The 14,726-nt window shown below is 42.0% G+C and overlaps 1 protein-coding gene across 3 annotated transcripts in view; it reads right to left on the bottom strand.

Moving 5' to 3' along the window:
- Nucleotides 1-14,726, bottom strand: part of palm2akap2 (PALM2 and AKAP2 fusion) — an 87,648-nt gene that overhangs the window by 65,956 nt on the left and 6,966 nt on the right. For all 3 annotated transcript variants that reach the window (XM_069162512.1, XM_069162521.1, XM_069162530.1), the window contains exon 2: nt 10,177-10,228. In XM_069162512.1, the coding sequence (XP_069018613.1) occupies nt 10,177-10,228 (52 nt within the window). The remainder of the gene's footprint in view (nt 1-10,176; nt 10,229-14,726) is intronic.

Genomic DNA, 14,726 nt, shown 5'->3' with positions numbered 1-14,726 from the left:
TGCGCGAGTGCCCTGCCTGTGTGTTTGTGATAAGAGGTGGTCTGAGCAGGAGAAAACACAATTCTGTGCTCAGAATGTGGATTAAAGTTGTACTGCGCTGCCTGATCTGCATACCCGCAGCCCTTAGCTGGCCCGCTCCTCCTACTTTGGAGCAAAACATTTTTGTTTGGTTCCAGGAAACTACCAAACCGGCCCAAGGACGACTCCATTAAGAACTGCAGTGGGTCTTGTATTTTTTCTTTTTTTTTTGTAAACATAGAAAAACAAGAATTATTTTACGAACAAAAAGATTAAAACACCTATACAAGATTATAAGAGCACGCTCTATAGGCTGTGAAAACATTGCCACCAAATCTGAGGTCATTTTTCTCATTCTGTCTCTCTCTCTGTCGCACACACACGCGCGCACGCGCGCGCACACACACACACACACACACACACACACACACACACACACACACACACACACACACACACACACACACACTGCAGCAGCCTACACAGCAGCAGTTCCCATGGTTTGTGAAGTACAGTCAGACAGCCTGAACAGAGGTATGGCAGCCAGATGTCAAGGACTGTTGAGGACATGTGGTCGAGGAATGGGCAGAACACACACGCACACACACACACACACACACACCCACGGAAACACACAAAAACAAATAGACTCGCAGGCACAAATTTGTACACACAGATAAACCAACACTGACGTATTCTCAAAATTAAACACTATTCACACAGGCAGTGTGTGCGTTTCGTATGCTGAAGAATCCTTGACTGTACAGGAATGCATACACACACAGATGATGCTTGACATCCACAGATCAAAGAAAGTTTGGGCGCCATTTGGTTTTCATCAGATTCCAGAAATAAAATGTAAAGGACGGGCGTCCATTTCCACAGAAATGCTCTTCCTCCATGCAAAGCACAGTACTGAAATGTACAAACTGTCCAAAAGGTCCTTTTTTTTTTAGAGAGAGATGATCAATTAATCAATGAATTATTTTCTTGATGAGTAAAATACAAGTCTGTGTAATGTTAAAAAATACTATTCAATTTGCTTGTTTTGTCTGGAAACATTAACATTTCCAATTTACTGTCACTGGAGCCCGTTCAAAACAGGCTTATTGGCTGTTTGATTGTCTGGCTTGCGGTTTTGCTGTGTAGTTTTCTTCTAAACAGCTCGTTGCAGACGTCGGTAGACACGCTCGACTTCATCCGCTGCGATGCTCTCTGGAACTGCTGCTGCGCAGAGCGGCAGTCGCCTTTTCATTAAAATTTTAAATAACAGAATATTCAATGTATCGTGTCCAAATCGCACCAAATTGGCTAGCGCACACCCTCTGGTCCCTGGCAATACACTCATCAAGTTTGAAGCAGATGTGATGCACGGTTGTTGAAATATGAGATTTATTGTATTATATATAGTAAGATATGGCAGAGAAGCAGGAAACCCCCACATCCGAGGTAAAAAAAAAAAAAATCAAAGAATGAATAATCGATCATTAAAATAATGAATAAATCCATTGTTCCATTTATCCTACTATAATTTCTTATTGAAAGCAGAACATTATTAGCTCCAAGGGTCATCACCGTCTGTGAGAACGGGATTAAAAACTCAGCTCCCAAAGATGAAATGAATCCCTGGCCTTGTACAGTTGAAGTGACGGGAGAAAGACCCCTCACCCTGCTCTGTTCACTGTATTCTCCCCCAGAGAACACTTCTTCCTCCACTGAAAAATATGTTGACATTCTTGGTGACACACTCATGACTTCCCACACTCTGACTCACAGTGTTTGGCCCCACTTGGCTGACTGCTGAGCTCCCATACAGTGGGCATCGCTTTTCCCACTGCTGCTGACACCATCCAAGAAGTTGGACGTTTTGTGCTCAATATTTAAAACGAATAAAGGCGCTGCGTGGACTTTCACTTTGTCACGTTGTTGTTTTTCTGTTTAGCTTCACAAGTCAACTGACACTCGCATTGACGGGACAGAATTTAGCAACCTCTCATCCTACAGGGCTAAAGAATTTGGCAGTCACGTTGTTCATTGTCTGCTTATAGTTTAAGCTCAGAACAATTATGTCTCACCTCCTGTGGCGTTCGTACCAAAAAAACAGAGACCTTAATTCAAAAGACATAAAAGTCAATGGTCCGCCTAACCTTAATCTTCTGGAATTTGGGGTTTTCTTGTATTATATCATATTCTCAGCCCAAACAAAGTGTTTAACAGTACCTTTGTAATGAGGACTTAAACTCATATTTTCAGGCACAACTCTCTGATGGACAAAGAACCAGAAGTTGACTTGTAAGACAAGATAGAAAATAGAAATGTAAATGGACCAGGGACAAAACACTCCATATTTCAAAAGGCCTCCTTCTCACCTAGAAAACCTCTCCCCATACCCCCTAACAAATCAAGAACGTCTTGAACGTGTTTCCATTTAGTTTTGTAGCTCCCTGATCCGGTCACATCTCCACACTGCCCCTACACCGCCCTACATCACCCTACACCGCCCAGCATTGTGCGTTGAACGGTGCCTGTTGTGTTCATTTCAGAGAACGTGCACATCCAATGCTCCAAACAGGTGCAGGATACGTTAGGCAGCCATCATGCACGTGCAATTGAGTAGTTTAAAGCGAGTATATCTCCGGTCTTCCAGGTTCTGTGAGTGGGACATACCGGTAAGACAGAGAGGGAGGGTCTACAAATGGTCAAACTGTGCATGTTTTTCTTGAGGAGGCAGACATTTTTTTTAATGTTAGACAGCACATTTCATGTTACATTCTGGTACAACACACCTCCTCCTAAAGAGAAAAGAAAGAAAAAAAACCCTCCAAGAATCATCAAGCATGCAACCAAAATCACCGGCACCACTCAAATCCAACTCTCAGACCTTTACAGACTCCATCACTGAGGACCCTTCACACCCCCTTCAACACTTTTTCAGCTATACTTTCATCAGACAGAGCACCTCTGGCCAAAATCAGACCTGACAAAAACTTCTTCAGTGCCGCTGCAATATCCATTTTAAACGAGGCAAAATAGACTGGCTCTGCTTTTTATTGAAGCTCTGCACACATGCTCTTACTTATTAATGGAATTGTGTTTTAATTTAGTTTTATGTGAGTCTTTCATGGGTGTTTGTTTTATATTCTTCAGACAACTTTCTATCTTTGTGTAATAGACAATAAAGTCTTCTGAATCTTGAAAGCAACGGTTTGTTGGTATTAATTAGATCCTTATTTTAGCACGTGGATTTGGGAACATCAGTGCAGGAGCTCCTTCAAAATACACATATTTAGAGTTTTATGGAGCTCAGAACCACTTTTAACCCCCGATGATGTAACACTGCTAGAATTAAAGTTCTGCTGATGTTGACTTTGTGAGGAGAAGTGGGCTACAGATCAGAGGAGTCGCATTCTGGACATGCCAACACACCCAGCAGAGAAATCTCACAGCAAAGATCATCTTCCATTCAGCAGGCAGCCATACCTGAATGCTTAGAGAACAGAGACTGAAATGGACCCGTACTTTAAATGTCATGGGTTTGATTCTGTGAGAAAGATCTTTGGATAATTCTATAAACTACAAGCCGGGACCTACACTGTGAGTGTATAAATTCAGCAGTGAAATGATTTTGTCGGTCAATGACATCGATCACAATCAGTCCAAAAAATGTCACTAATAATCATGTGTCGTAGCAAAGGCTACAGGATAAAGACGTCCACTTTACAATTAGTGGTGACTATAATGTCAAAAATTAAATTTCAAAATAATCAAAACTACTCTTTGATATGTGTAATAGTAATTTAACAGTTGGAAATTATTGTGTTGCCAATTTTTCTGTTAGTTTGCAACTGCCTCGATCCCTGCAGCCCAAAGTCAGTGATGTAGGACGCACTAACAGCACATGAGCATCAGCAGCAGAAAGAGACATTATTCATAGAGAAGACGTAGACCAGTGTAATTTCTCTTTAGCTGAACAAAATGTACAGTTCATAGTGATTACAGTTAGGCGTTTACAGCACTTAAGAATAAGTAGAGCAAGTGCGAGCTTATCAGATAATGTGATGGGCCAAAACAAAGAAGGTGAGGGCCAAACTTGGCCCGCAGACCCCAAATTGAGCTGCTATGCACGAGGGTTAACATAATGCTAACCCGGGAACTCTTTGGCCAATGGTGGCTTCAATAAATGCAAACTTAGCACATCGCTGACATGTCCCGCATGCCGTTGTCATGTGATGGCAGCAGGTGGTGACTATACTCATCATGCCCATGTGAGGAGAGACCCAACGCATACTATTAAACTCACAAGTACACACACATACATACACGCAAACAACACGGTTCCTTTTTGTTTTTAATGAGTCAAAAAGCAATGCTACTGCTCTCAGTAAAAGTTGTTATTAGTAGAGTTACAAGACTAATATCAGTGTCTGTAGCTGCTAAAATGATCTTTAATGCACGTCAATCTGTCAACCTGTCTGCCGTCTACACTGTGTCTCCATCCTGTCACCCCGCATTGTTTATTTTTCCATTAAACCTGTCATAAAAATCCTCTCCAAAGCAGCAGCGTCCACTCGAGCTGCATTCCGACCTCTCAAGTCTCGAGTCTCTGCGAACCCCGACTCCGCTCGCAGGCATGTACACACAGACGCACACAAACATACCAGAATGTCCAGCAGGTCCAAGACAGCTGCTGCTAATTTTAGACGGCCTGTAATGCCTACCGTGCCCCAGACCCCCCGCTGGCCAACAAACCACACCCCCTCTTCCTTTTCAAAAATGACTTTGCCCTGAGCCAACTCCCCTCCCCCCAATAAACTGCTAAAGTCCAGAAACCAGGCGTCCTCTCGAACCGACCATCCACTGTCCGGGATCCAGTCTACTCAGTTGTGAGTGGGCAACACCCGCTCTGCCAAATATTTCCAACCTGACAATAATCCAGGAATGCGACTGAGCAATTATAAGCGGGAAAACAGACGTTAACATACACTGAAACGAAAGTGTTTGTGTGACATCTGTGTGTACAGTTCACTATTTACTCAACAGCTGGGGAAAATCTGACAGCCATTTTTCACTATGAAACAAAAGATATGTGATAAAAAACTGTATTGAATCTCACCTCAAATAGAGATTATGAATGAAACACAAGGAATATGTGTGATTTTGTAAAATAAATATTACAGATTTGGACAAAAGAGCTTCCTGAAAAGGTTGATTTACTTGCAACAGAATAATTTCCTCTCTGTATGCTGTAGATGCTTCAAATAAATGTAGATATGAGTTAACTCTATGTGTCTATTTTTGAAATGTTTCCATTGTATATGCAGAACTTGGAGCTTCACCTTACTTCACCTTAAAGTTATTATAAGAAACCCAGTGACAAGAAATAAAAACTTGACTTCATTTTGAAGCCATCAGTCAATACTTTCAAAATTGTTTTCAAGGTTTCAGTCTACAAGTAAGTAAACTGCACAAACAAATGCCTGCAGACAGCCCAGTCCCCCACTTAGCAGCCTATTACCACGACCCCTGCATTGCATGCCACAATCACAAATCTCGCCACATGCCAAGGTCTGGCTGGAGCACCACCACCCCCCTCACCTTCACCACCGCCCCCTCACCTTCACCCAGCCCCGCTCACTTCCCTCTGTTAAACCTCACTAAGTGGATCCAGAACATTGTCCAACTTCCAGAACAGGCCAGACGTACACAGATCACTTCCCAGACCTCATCGAAAGAGATCAATTTGTGGTTGAATCCACCAAGTACAATAATTCATAACAGCACATTAGTCCTGCCTGCGGGATTGTTGATAATACTCAGGGGAGACAACAAGCATTTTGAAGTGCACACATATACCTTTGTCTTGCTCCCGGTGCCAACAGTTGTCGTTCTTTATTCTCTCTCTTTACCCAACACACACACACACACACACACACACACACACACACACACACACACACACACACACACCACCATCATCATCATCTCACTCCTCATGCTTCACATCTTAATTCCCCCGGGACTTGGCACCAGATGATATGCGGGCCTGTGTGCATTTGAGCATGTGTGTTTTTTAGAGGGCAGCTAAGAGTCCAAAGGACTGAGGTCATCTACGTTAACACAGACACGGCAGAGGAGTCAGTGGACGAGTGCATGCAAAGACACATTTGTATATATGTATTCTGCGGTCGTCAGCCCACATGGGCAACAGTTAATTAGAATGATGAAGCGCTCACCATTCACTGGCTGATCTCAAAACCACATGTAAGGCTTTGGTGAAGACGCATGCATTTACAAAAACACACACGCACACACTCACATCAGCTTTTTAGAGAACCCTGACCAGGCTGTGCTCCATCCAACTGCTATAATTACATGGTAATAATGCCCCAATTGCAGGTCTGGATTTAACAACATGACATCACAACTGTTCCCTAATCTGACCAATTAGCAGCCATGGAAACCTGCGCCGCTGGCAGTGGACTGGCTCTAATCACTATCAGACCATGGGAATCTTTGTTTTCATGTGTGGCCGGCAAATGTGGCAATTAGCTGATTAACTGTTGGATTAAATGCCCCCTAATGTCTTGCTACTTTTTTTGTACCAAACAATGAAGGTCCTAAAGCATGCTGTTATCTGGAAAGCAAAGCAAAAAAAAAAAAAAAAATAGATGTTTTTTTCCATTTAGGATGCCAACACTTGAAAGAGAACAGTATCCACTGTGTTTAGTTTTTGTTTGAACAAGAGTTAGAATGTTTAAAAAATGAAAGTGGAGCAGGAGAGAAAATATGCATGAATTCTTCCAAAATTAATGACGGACATATACAATGTGGTCTTTCTATCTGGCTGCAAATGATGTATGGTGTGCAAAATGTCAGAAGTGTGGAAACTGAGTTATAATATCAATATAAAAGCAATTATCATTCATCACAGTTCAATATGAACACATAATAAATATTACACTGGGAAGAATTAAAAAAAATATTCAGTCATGAATTAACCCAAAGCCTGAAGATTAACAGATTTTCTTTGGGGGCATTTTCACAAATATTTAAGTATTTTTGTGATGTCTTTTCAGCAAGTGGCAACCCACTGTGACTGAAACTGTGTTTTTGAACTGCTGTTTTGAAGCCTCGAGTCTGGCGTTGTGGACATCGCAATCTTGGTTTGTTGGAGCCAGAAGTGACCATATTTGGACGAGCTTGGGAGGAGTGAGGGATGGATCTGATTGAGGACCCAAGGATACCTATACCGGAAACTGACTGCACATGTCAATCAAACCAGACACGCCGCCCCCAATTATATCTCTCTTAGAAGCCTAATATCTAATTAATGATGGAATTATTTCCAGATAGACCACCAGAACACTGATCAGAAGGAGTGAATTTAGCTAATGACATCATAACAGCTTGTAGAAGAAATTTATTAATTTTGTATTTCATGATAAAAGTTGATTCTTTTTGAATGGGAGTCTGTCGAGTTTTCTTTTTTTTTTTTTTTTTTAGAGACAGCCCCTAGTGGCCCTCAGTGGTACTGCATTTAAAGATACATCTGCACTGGCTTCACTTTTCAGACTCGGAGACCACGTCCATTTCTATATACAGTCTATGGTTTTAAGCAATCTTAAAAAAAAGACTTAAATGTCACAACCAATGAATTGTGTGATTTTTACCACACTGTCTCACTCCAACTTAATATCACAGCCATTACTCCCATGCTTTATTCATTAGCCTCACAGAACGTAGACTTGTCTCTGTGGGAAATGAACACTATAAAGACAGCTGTCTGATGGATAAAGCGGTTCGATGGATAAAACTCAGCAAAGAACTCCAATTTGACGTCTGACATGTTAATCAAATACAGTGTGAGATTGAACAGTTTATATCTCCGGTGTAGAAAGAGAGAGAAAACTTGTCTGACACTTGGCTCTGATTTTAGAGGGCGCTTCCAATTTGGCTCAAGATCTGCTAAAGTATTGATGAGGACAGACGCTGATGGCGAAGACAATGAAATCTTAGAGTATCAATTATTGATTAAATCATTAGCATGTCAGCTGCAGACCGGTGACAGAGTGTGTGCACCTCTCTACAGGGGGTTTACTAATGCTTATTCAGACAGACAAGAAAGACAGTCCGACAGATATCGCCTCTCTACATCATTCATTATAAGTTTCAGAGCTTCTGGCTTGCTGAAATTGCCACTACATGAAGGGATACTTACACTTGATTGACAGTCAGAAGAAACTTCTATAAAACCCTTCCCCTTCCCGATGAGATGCTTTGTCCAGCTTCGATATTTACACTTGACCTGCACTGCTTGGCTCATTCCGTCACTTAGCTGGCTCAGAGAGTTGTTACTACTATTAGTGTAATAGTAACCCCTCTCTATTTAAGTGCCCAGTAGGGGTTGAAAGCTATTAGCGCTCTTATTGTCTTTGTGATGGAAGGTACACACTGAGAAGGGACAAGACAGATGCTGTTTGGAGGAGACAAAGAGGCTCAAATGATTTACTTATGTTCAACGCCTGACTGTAATTGTAGGATTGCTGTTTATGGATAGTATTAGATTAGATTCAATTAATAGCAGACGACCAAATTATTCAGCAGCATTTGTAAAAGGAAGCCTCAATTTTTCTTGGCCTCGTACTCCAAACTAAGGACGCATTAATCAATGACTATGTAGTGTTTTGGCAAATACACACGCAACAATTATGCATGAAACAGTAATGCTTGTTTTTGTCTGTTCAAGCCCTGAGAACTTGGAGTGCCATACTGCTTTGGGTTCATGCTGCCTGGTATGGCTGCCATGTTTCAACGTGGCCAAAATAGTTTCTCCATCTGCTGCTGCTGCTGCTGTTCCCCCCACTTGTGTGTATGACCATGTGTGTGTGTGTGTATTTTCTGTGCCTCTGTACATCTTAAGTGTGTGTGGTATGTTGTGGTTCCTCGCTGGCGCCAAATTTAGTCCCAGGCAAGTGAACCCCGGTGCAACTGTTCCTCTGAAGTCCTATCAGCACCGAGCCAAACACTTCCACAGATGCCTCCCTGATCGTGGAACATAACGGCGAGTATCGAAACCTATTCTAGACCACCGCTGAGACTACTTTCACCTTGGAAAGCCCATATACCTAAAAAACCTCAGACATCTGGCCAAGAAGAACAAGAAGAAAAAAACAAAAACCTGATTTTCCACCAACTTCCCCGTGAGTTGGTCTCCCCCAAAAAAAGACATGGAAGAAGATGAAAGCTGACACGAGCAGCAAGACAAACACGGTGGCGCTGCAAGACAGAAGGCTGGAGAGGGAGTACAGCACATTACAACTGGTGCAACAAATATCACTTTGTTTCGTATGATTAAAAAAACGGGTGTAGGCGGCTATGATGTCATGCAGCAGAGCTCCAAACACATTAAGCAATAAAAAAAAAAAGATTTATTGTCTAAAAATCTGTCTGACACCGAATCCCCTCGGTGAAAGATTTATTATTAAAAACATGACATGCAACAAATAATTTATGTTTGCTTTAGCTGTTGTAGCCTTGGCTAGCATTTAGCTACCCACCACAAAAGCAAAAGGGGGATAACCAGGCTGCTACAGTTTAGTAAAGGAGCCAAAAGATCAACTTCTGCTTTGGTTTGTATGTTCTAAAGCTCGAGTACAATTAAACAACACCAGACCTGATAGCTTCATGTTTAAGCTTCAGTCCAGGGGTCACTGGGACTGTTGGACCTCCTACTGGTGGTTTACGTCATTCAACATTATGAGCCAAAGTTCAATATACTTTGGCACGAAGCAAAAGGAGACCCAAAAAAAAAAAAAAAAAAAAAAAGTACGTGGATATATTTCCCACCCTTTGCATGTGTTTGAATGGAAATAAATGGATCATGAATGAATAAAGTGACTTCAGTGAAAGAGAATGAAAGACGCAGAGACGGAGAGACTGGCAGAGTTTGCAGCAACTCTGAGGTGCCAGACAGTTAGGTGAGATATTGTACTGTGATTGACTGAAAAAGGATGAAGCCATGGGTGAGACATAATTTCTGTGTATTTAAGTCACTAACAGACAGCAAAACAAACAGACAAAGGTCAGAGAGGCAGGCAAGTGGATCAGAAAAAAAGAAAAGAAAAGCAACCAAAAACCAAAAACAACCAACTGACTTACCGCCAAGGCCTGCAGCCTCTCTTTGTGGAGCTGAGCCTCCTCACACGACATCCTGAGGGGGGAAGCAGGGGAGAAGGGGAGGTGAAAGGAGAACAAGAGGTGAGATCTGGGAAGACGAGAGAGCTGCAGTCCCTCAGCGAGAGGTGTAGAAAGACACACAGGAGGGGAGGGAGGTCGAGAAGAGAGGGAGAAGGAGGAGGAGGAGGAGTATCCAGACGAGGTCCTTCCTCAGCAAATAATCCAAGCAGAGGCAGTGGGAGAAGGAGCTCGCGCTGAGAGGAAGCAAAGATCCCTCACTCACTGGCCATGTGCCTCACACTCAGCCCACTGCTCGCATTTTCTGTCTTTCTCTGCCTATCACCCACTCTTTCTTTTGCACTCCCCGTCTCTCCTCCCATTTGTCCCCTCCCTCCTTCCCTCCCTCTCTTCTTTAGGCATGAGCCATGTGTGATTAAACAGCTGGGAGGAGCAGCTGAGCGAGGAAAGGGAAGGGAGAGAGAAGGGACGGCATGAAGGTAGGGCAGTGTGACAATATTGAGGGGGGAGAAAGAAAGAGGAAGGGCAAAATACAATTGCAGAAGTAAGGAAAACAGAAGCAACGGAGTAATTTGTCACGTTTGAAAGCCGAAGATGCTGAATTTGCTGAGGAAGGGATCGGTTTGAAGACCAAAGTACTTTTTTTGCATCCCGTTTCCCCTTTATTTCCCGTAGATTTTGACTTTTTTTTTCTTAACTTTGAATCACTCCTGAGATAAATCTGTGAATCAGTACTGATCCCTCCAATCATGATCCCTGATTGCTCACTTCTGAAGGAGCACTCAACTGAAATAAGCATTTACATATAGAGGGTAAAATGACTGTTAACAATGGAGATAAAAGATAAAACAGAACACTTTACTTGTACTGATTTAACTTGTTACTTATCAGCATATTGGCCAATGAAGTTGATTATACTAGAGCAGAAAGTTGCTGCCGTGACAGTAGACGATGCTTCAAAATATGAATGCTGCTGCGAAGAAGCTACAGAGTCTAAAACGTGGACGCTTTGCACACAGAAGATCTACACAATAACCACAGTTTCAAGGTGAACACAAGACTAATGTCACCAATTCAGCATCTAACATGAATATGAAATATGGTCTCCCCTTCCGTTCCTGAGTTATGCTGTTGAATAAAGGCCAGAAAGGTTGCAAGATAAAGTCTATTCTTCTTATTACTTTTCTGGCGATCCATTTGAAAATAATAAAATAATCTTATCATTAATTAGAAAATAGGCTTTAAAAAGTGTTTTGGGAGGCGCGTCTGTTTGACTGACAGGCCTGTGGGTGGGACGTAGTATCGTTGGGTTTCCAAACAGATCAAATCAGATCCACCCCTCACTCTCTCCTAGCTTTTCCAAATATGGTCACTTCCTGGCTGCGAACCTTTTCAAACAAGCAAGATGGCGACATCTGGTTCACAAACCAGTGAGTGACGTCACAGTTTGCGGCTGGATTTTTTTTTTAAATCTTATTAGACATTTATGGCAAATTTAGTCATAATTAATGCATGATTTCTTGAGTAAGAGGGTTTTGTGAGGTCACAGTAACCTCTGACCCACAAATTCCAAAAAGTTCATCCTTTAGTCCGAGATAACTTTTGTGCCAAATTTGAAGAAATTCCTGAGATATTGCTTTCACGAGAATGGGACAGAGAACCAGAAAACATAATGTCTCGGGCCACAGGTGTTTCTGGAGAGGAGGCATAAAAGCAATTCACTGTATGCAAGCTTAGCACATTTAATTATGACACTTTTGCATTTCCATCGGCTCTTAACAGGAAACTGGCTAAGACAATCACGCAGTCCAAACTTTGGACACAAATCATATAAAACATATACCTATAAAGGTATGCTGAGGAGAAGTGGAGTAAGACATTAAAGTGAGAGCGTTACATCTCAAAAGGAAACCTTGCTGTCATGCTTTGGGACAGAACTCATCAGCCAATTGATGCCACTCTATTATGATCGTGACAAACTCCTCTCTGCATCCTTGCCTTCACCTGTGTTCAGAGGGTTGCTGCTGCTGACAGCTGTTGCTATGCTACTGCGTGCTATTGGTGCCGCTAGCTCGGGCCAAGTGAAAGGGCACACATGCAGTATCTCGGTAGAGCTCCCTCTATAATATTTCTGTTGCTTTTAGAAGAGAAAGAAAGAGCCAAAACTTTCACAGCATCTTACTATCATTTGCAGATATCTAATACAGTTCTATTAGACTGCAAGTGGTTATCACGCCCACACGGATGCAGTCCTACAGCCGACTCTTCAGGATCTACATCTGTTCATTCCGGCCGTACACTTATTACACTGCCTATCAAAGCAACATCAATAGAAGCCTCTTACTTTAGAGAAAACAGGCGTAGAGTGGAAAGAATTTACAGGAAAGAAAAAAAAATCACAATAATGTGTCAATTGATGGACTTTGTATGGGGGATGAACATCAGTTGAAAATCTTTTGAAATACAAATTGCAAAAACACCTTTTTTAAAAGGCACACACACACACACAGCAGGTTTTGAGTAAATGGGGTCACTGGTACCTGTGTCCCAATTTTAATTTCTCTCAATTCAATTCTCTAAGTTCACCTAGGTTTCATCCATTCTTCCTTTCCCATCTCGCTGCCTTACTTTCCTCCGCTGTCTTCCTCCTGTCCTCTCTTTCCTTTGCTACATTCCCTTTTTTCCACACTTTCTCATATCCAACACTTTTTTTTTTTTTTGACCTTTATTTAACCAGGTAAAATCAATTGAGAACCAATTCTCATTTACAATGATGACCTGTCAGCACAGTCCACACAGTGACACAATACTTTCTCGTGTCTTCTTCTCACTCCTTTTTTCTGCCTCTCTTCTTTGCTATTCTCCTGCTTCCCTTTTCTACAAAACTTGCAGGTTGCATCTTAACCTGCTTCCGATTTCCTGACATCCCTATACCCTCAGCCCTTCTTTCCGTGCTCTCGTTCCTCCGTGTCTCCCACCAGGTCCTTCCTTTCCTCGATCTACTTCTTCCCTTTCTTTTCCTCTTCTCCCTCAAACCTTCCCGTCCTCCTCTATCTCCTTCCTTCCACAAGTAGACATCCTTATAAGGAGAAACATCACCAGCAGTCCTGACCGACCCTTTAGGGAATACAGAAGCATGTAACACACACACACACACACACACACACACACACACACACACACACACACACACACACACACACAGTTTCACACAAACATACACAGACCTAAGAGCCACTGCATTACTCCCGGAGAGAATAAATAACTGCAGCTGGAGAGTGTCTGTCCTGTTAAGCCACTGGACAGCTGCAAGACTTGAGTAAATCAAAAGTGAATTATATTCAGCTGAAAGTTCTCATAACTACATATAAACTGTGAAACACTGGAGCTTCTTTTAATGTTTAGATGTGTAAAGGGTCCTTTCAGAATCAATCATAAATGGTAAATGTGTTGTCATATTATTTGCTCATGTTCACAGACAAATGTTTTTCACATACTTTAGACTAGAGGGATTCAGGAGCTGTGATGTTTTTATTTGTCGAGATCTTTTCCCCACGACAACAGTATTTATGTCTTCTCTGTTTCAGTTTTTTTTTTTTTTTTTTTAAGTATTTGTTTTTACTTCCATTTTATTACAAATTAAATCTTATTGCTATATGTAGTATTATTTGGTTTTAAGTAAGCCTTATTTAAGAACAGTATATCCCCACACTCCTGCCATGCAAATACAGCAAGTAAAAAAAAAAAAAACTGTTTATGTAACTCTAGTATGGTCAAGTAATACACACGAGTTCTGTTAAATCATGTGCTGTGTTAAAGACTAAATGTCACCAGTTATAAAAATAAAAAAAAATTAAAAATCATTAATCATCTCCTCATGTTCTGCTAGCTGACTGTTTTGAAAAAAGAAAATCTGGTGTTTGTACACAAAATGGGAAACTAACACAGAGGCTCGGACCGAGCGACGCGACGCGATTACAGCCAATCAGCAACAGGCTCGTGCACATGGCAGCCGGAGGGGAGATGGACGCGAGAGGGACGGTAGAGCTCATACATACGGATAAACTGTGCAACATGGACACGTTCTGAAGAAGGAGAGAAACAGGCAGAGAAGAGACCTTCAGAAGAACAAGCTGTGCTGACATCGGGTTGGCAGCTTTTGTTTATTTACATTGTTTACTTTTTAGTTTGCCAAACTATGCCTTTTGTTGTGACGTGAGCGCGCCTCTTGTCTGGAGCTGGTGTGCGTTGCCTCTCGGAAAGCCTCCGTGCTACTTCTACACGTTAGTTTCACAGCCGCATTTGGAGCAACAGTTTGCTAAACTGGGCCAACGTTTGTCGCACCACTTGCGATGTCGTTGTTCGTTATATATTGTGGTGTTTGTCCGTACGACGTTTGTGAAGGGTTTCGTAAAACAAAAAGTTTGCCAGCGCAGTGGGATTATTTGGAGTTGTTGCGCGACTGAAAACGCGACGCTCTAGACAATTACGTTTTAATTAAGCTGAGCGACAAA

The sequence above is a fragment of the Embiotoca jacksoni genome, unplaced genomic scaffold, assembly GCF_022577435.1.
Source record: "Embiotoca jacksoni isolate LCO1_2020_lvr unplaced genomic scaffold, fEmbJac1.0.p SCAF_10, whole genome shotgun sequence".
NCBI classification, from domain to species: Eukaryota; Metazoa; Chordata; class Actinopteri; family Embiotocidae; genus Embiotoca; species Embiotoca jacksoni.
The sequence above is the reverse complement of the archived record's forward strand: the minus strand, read 5'-3'. Positions and strand labels throughout refer to the sequence as shown.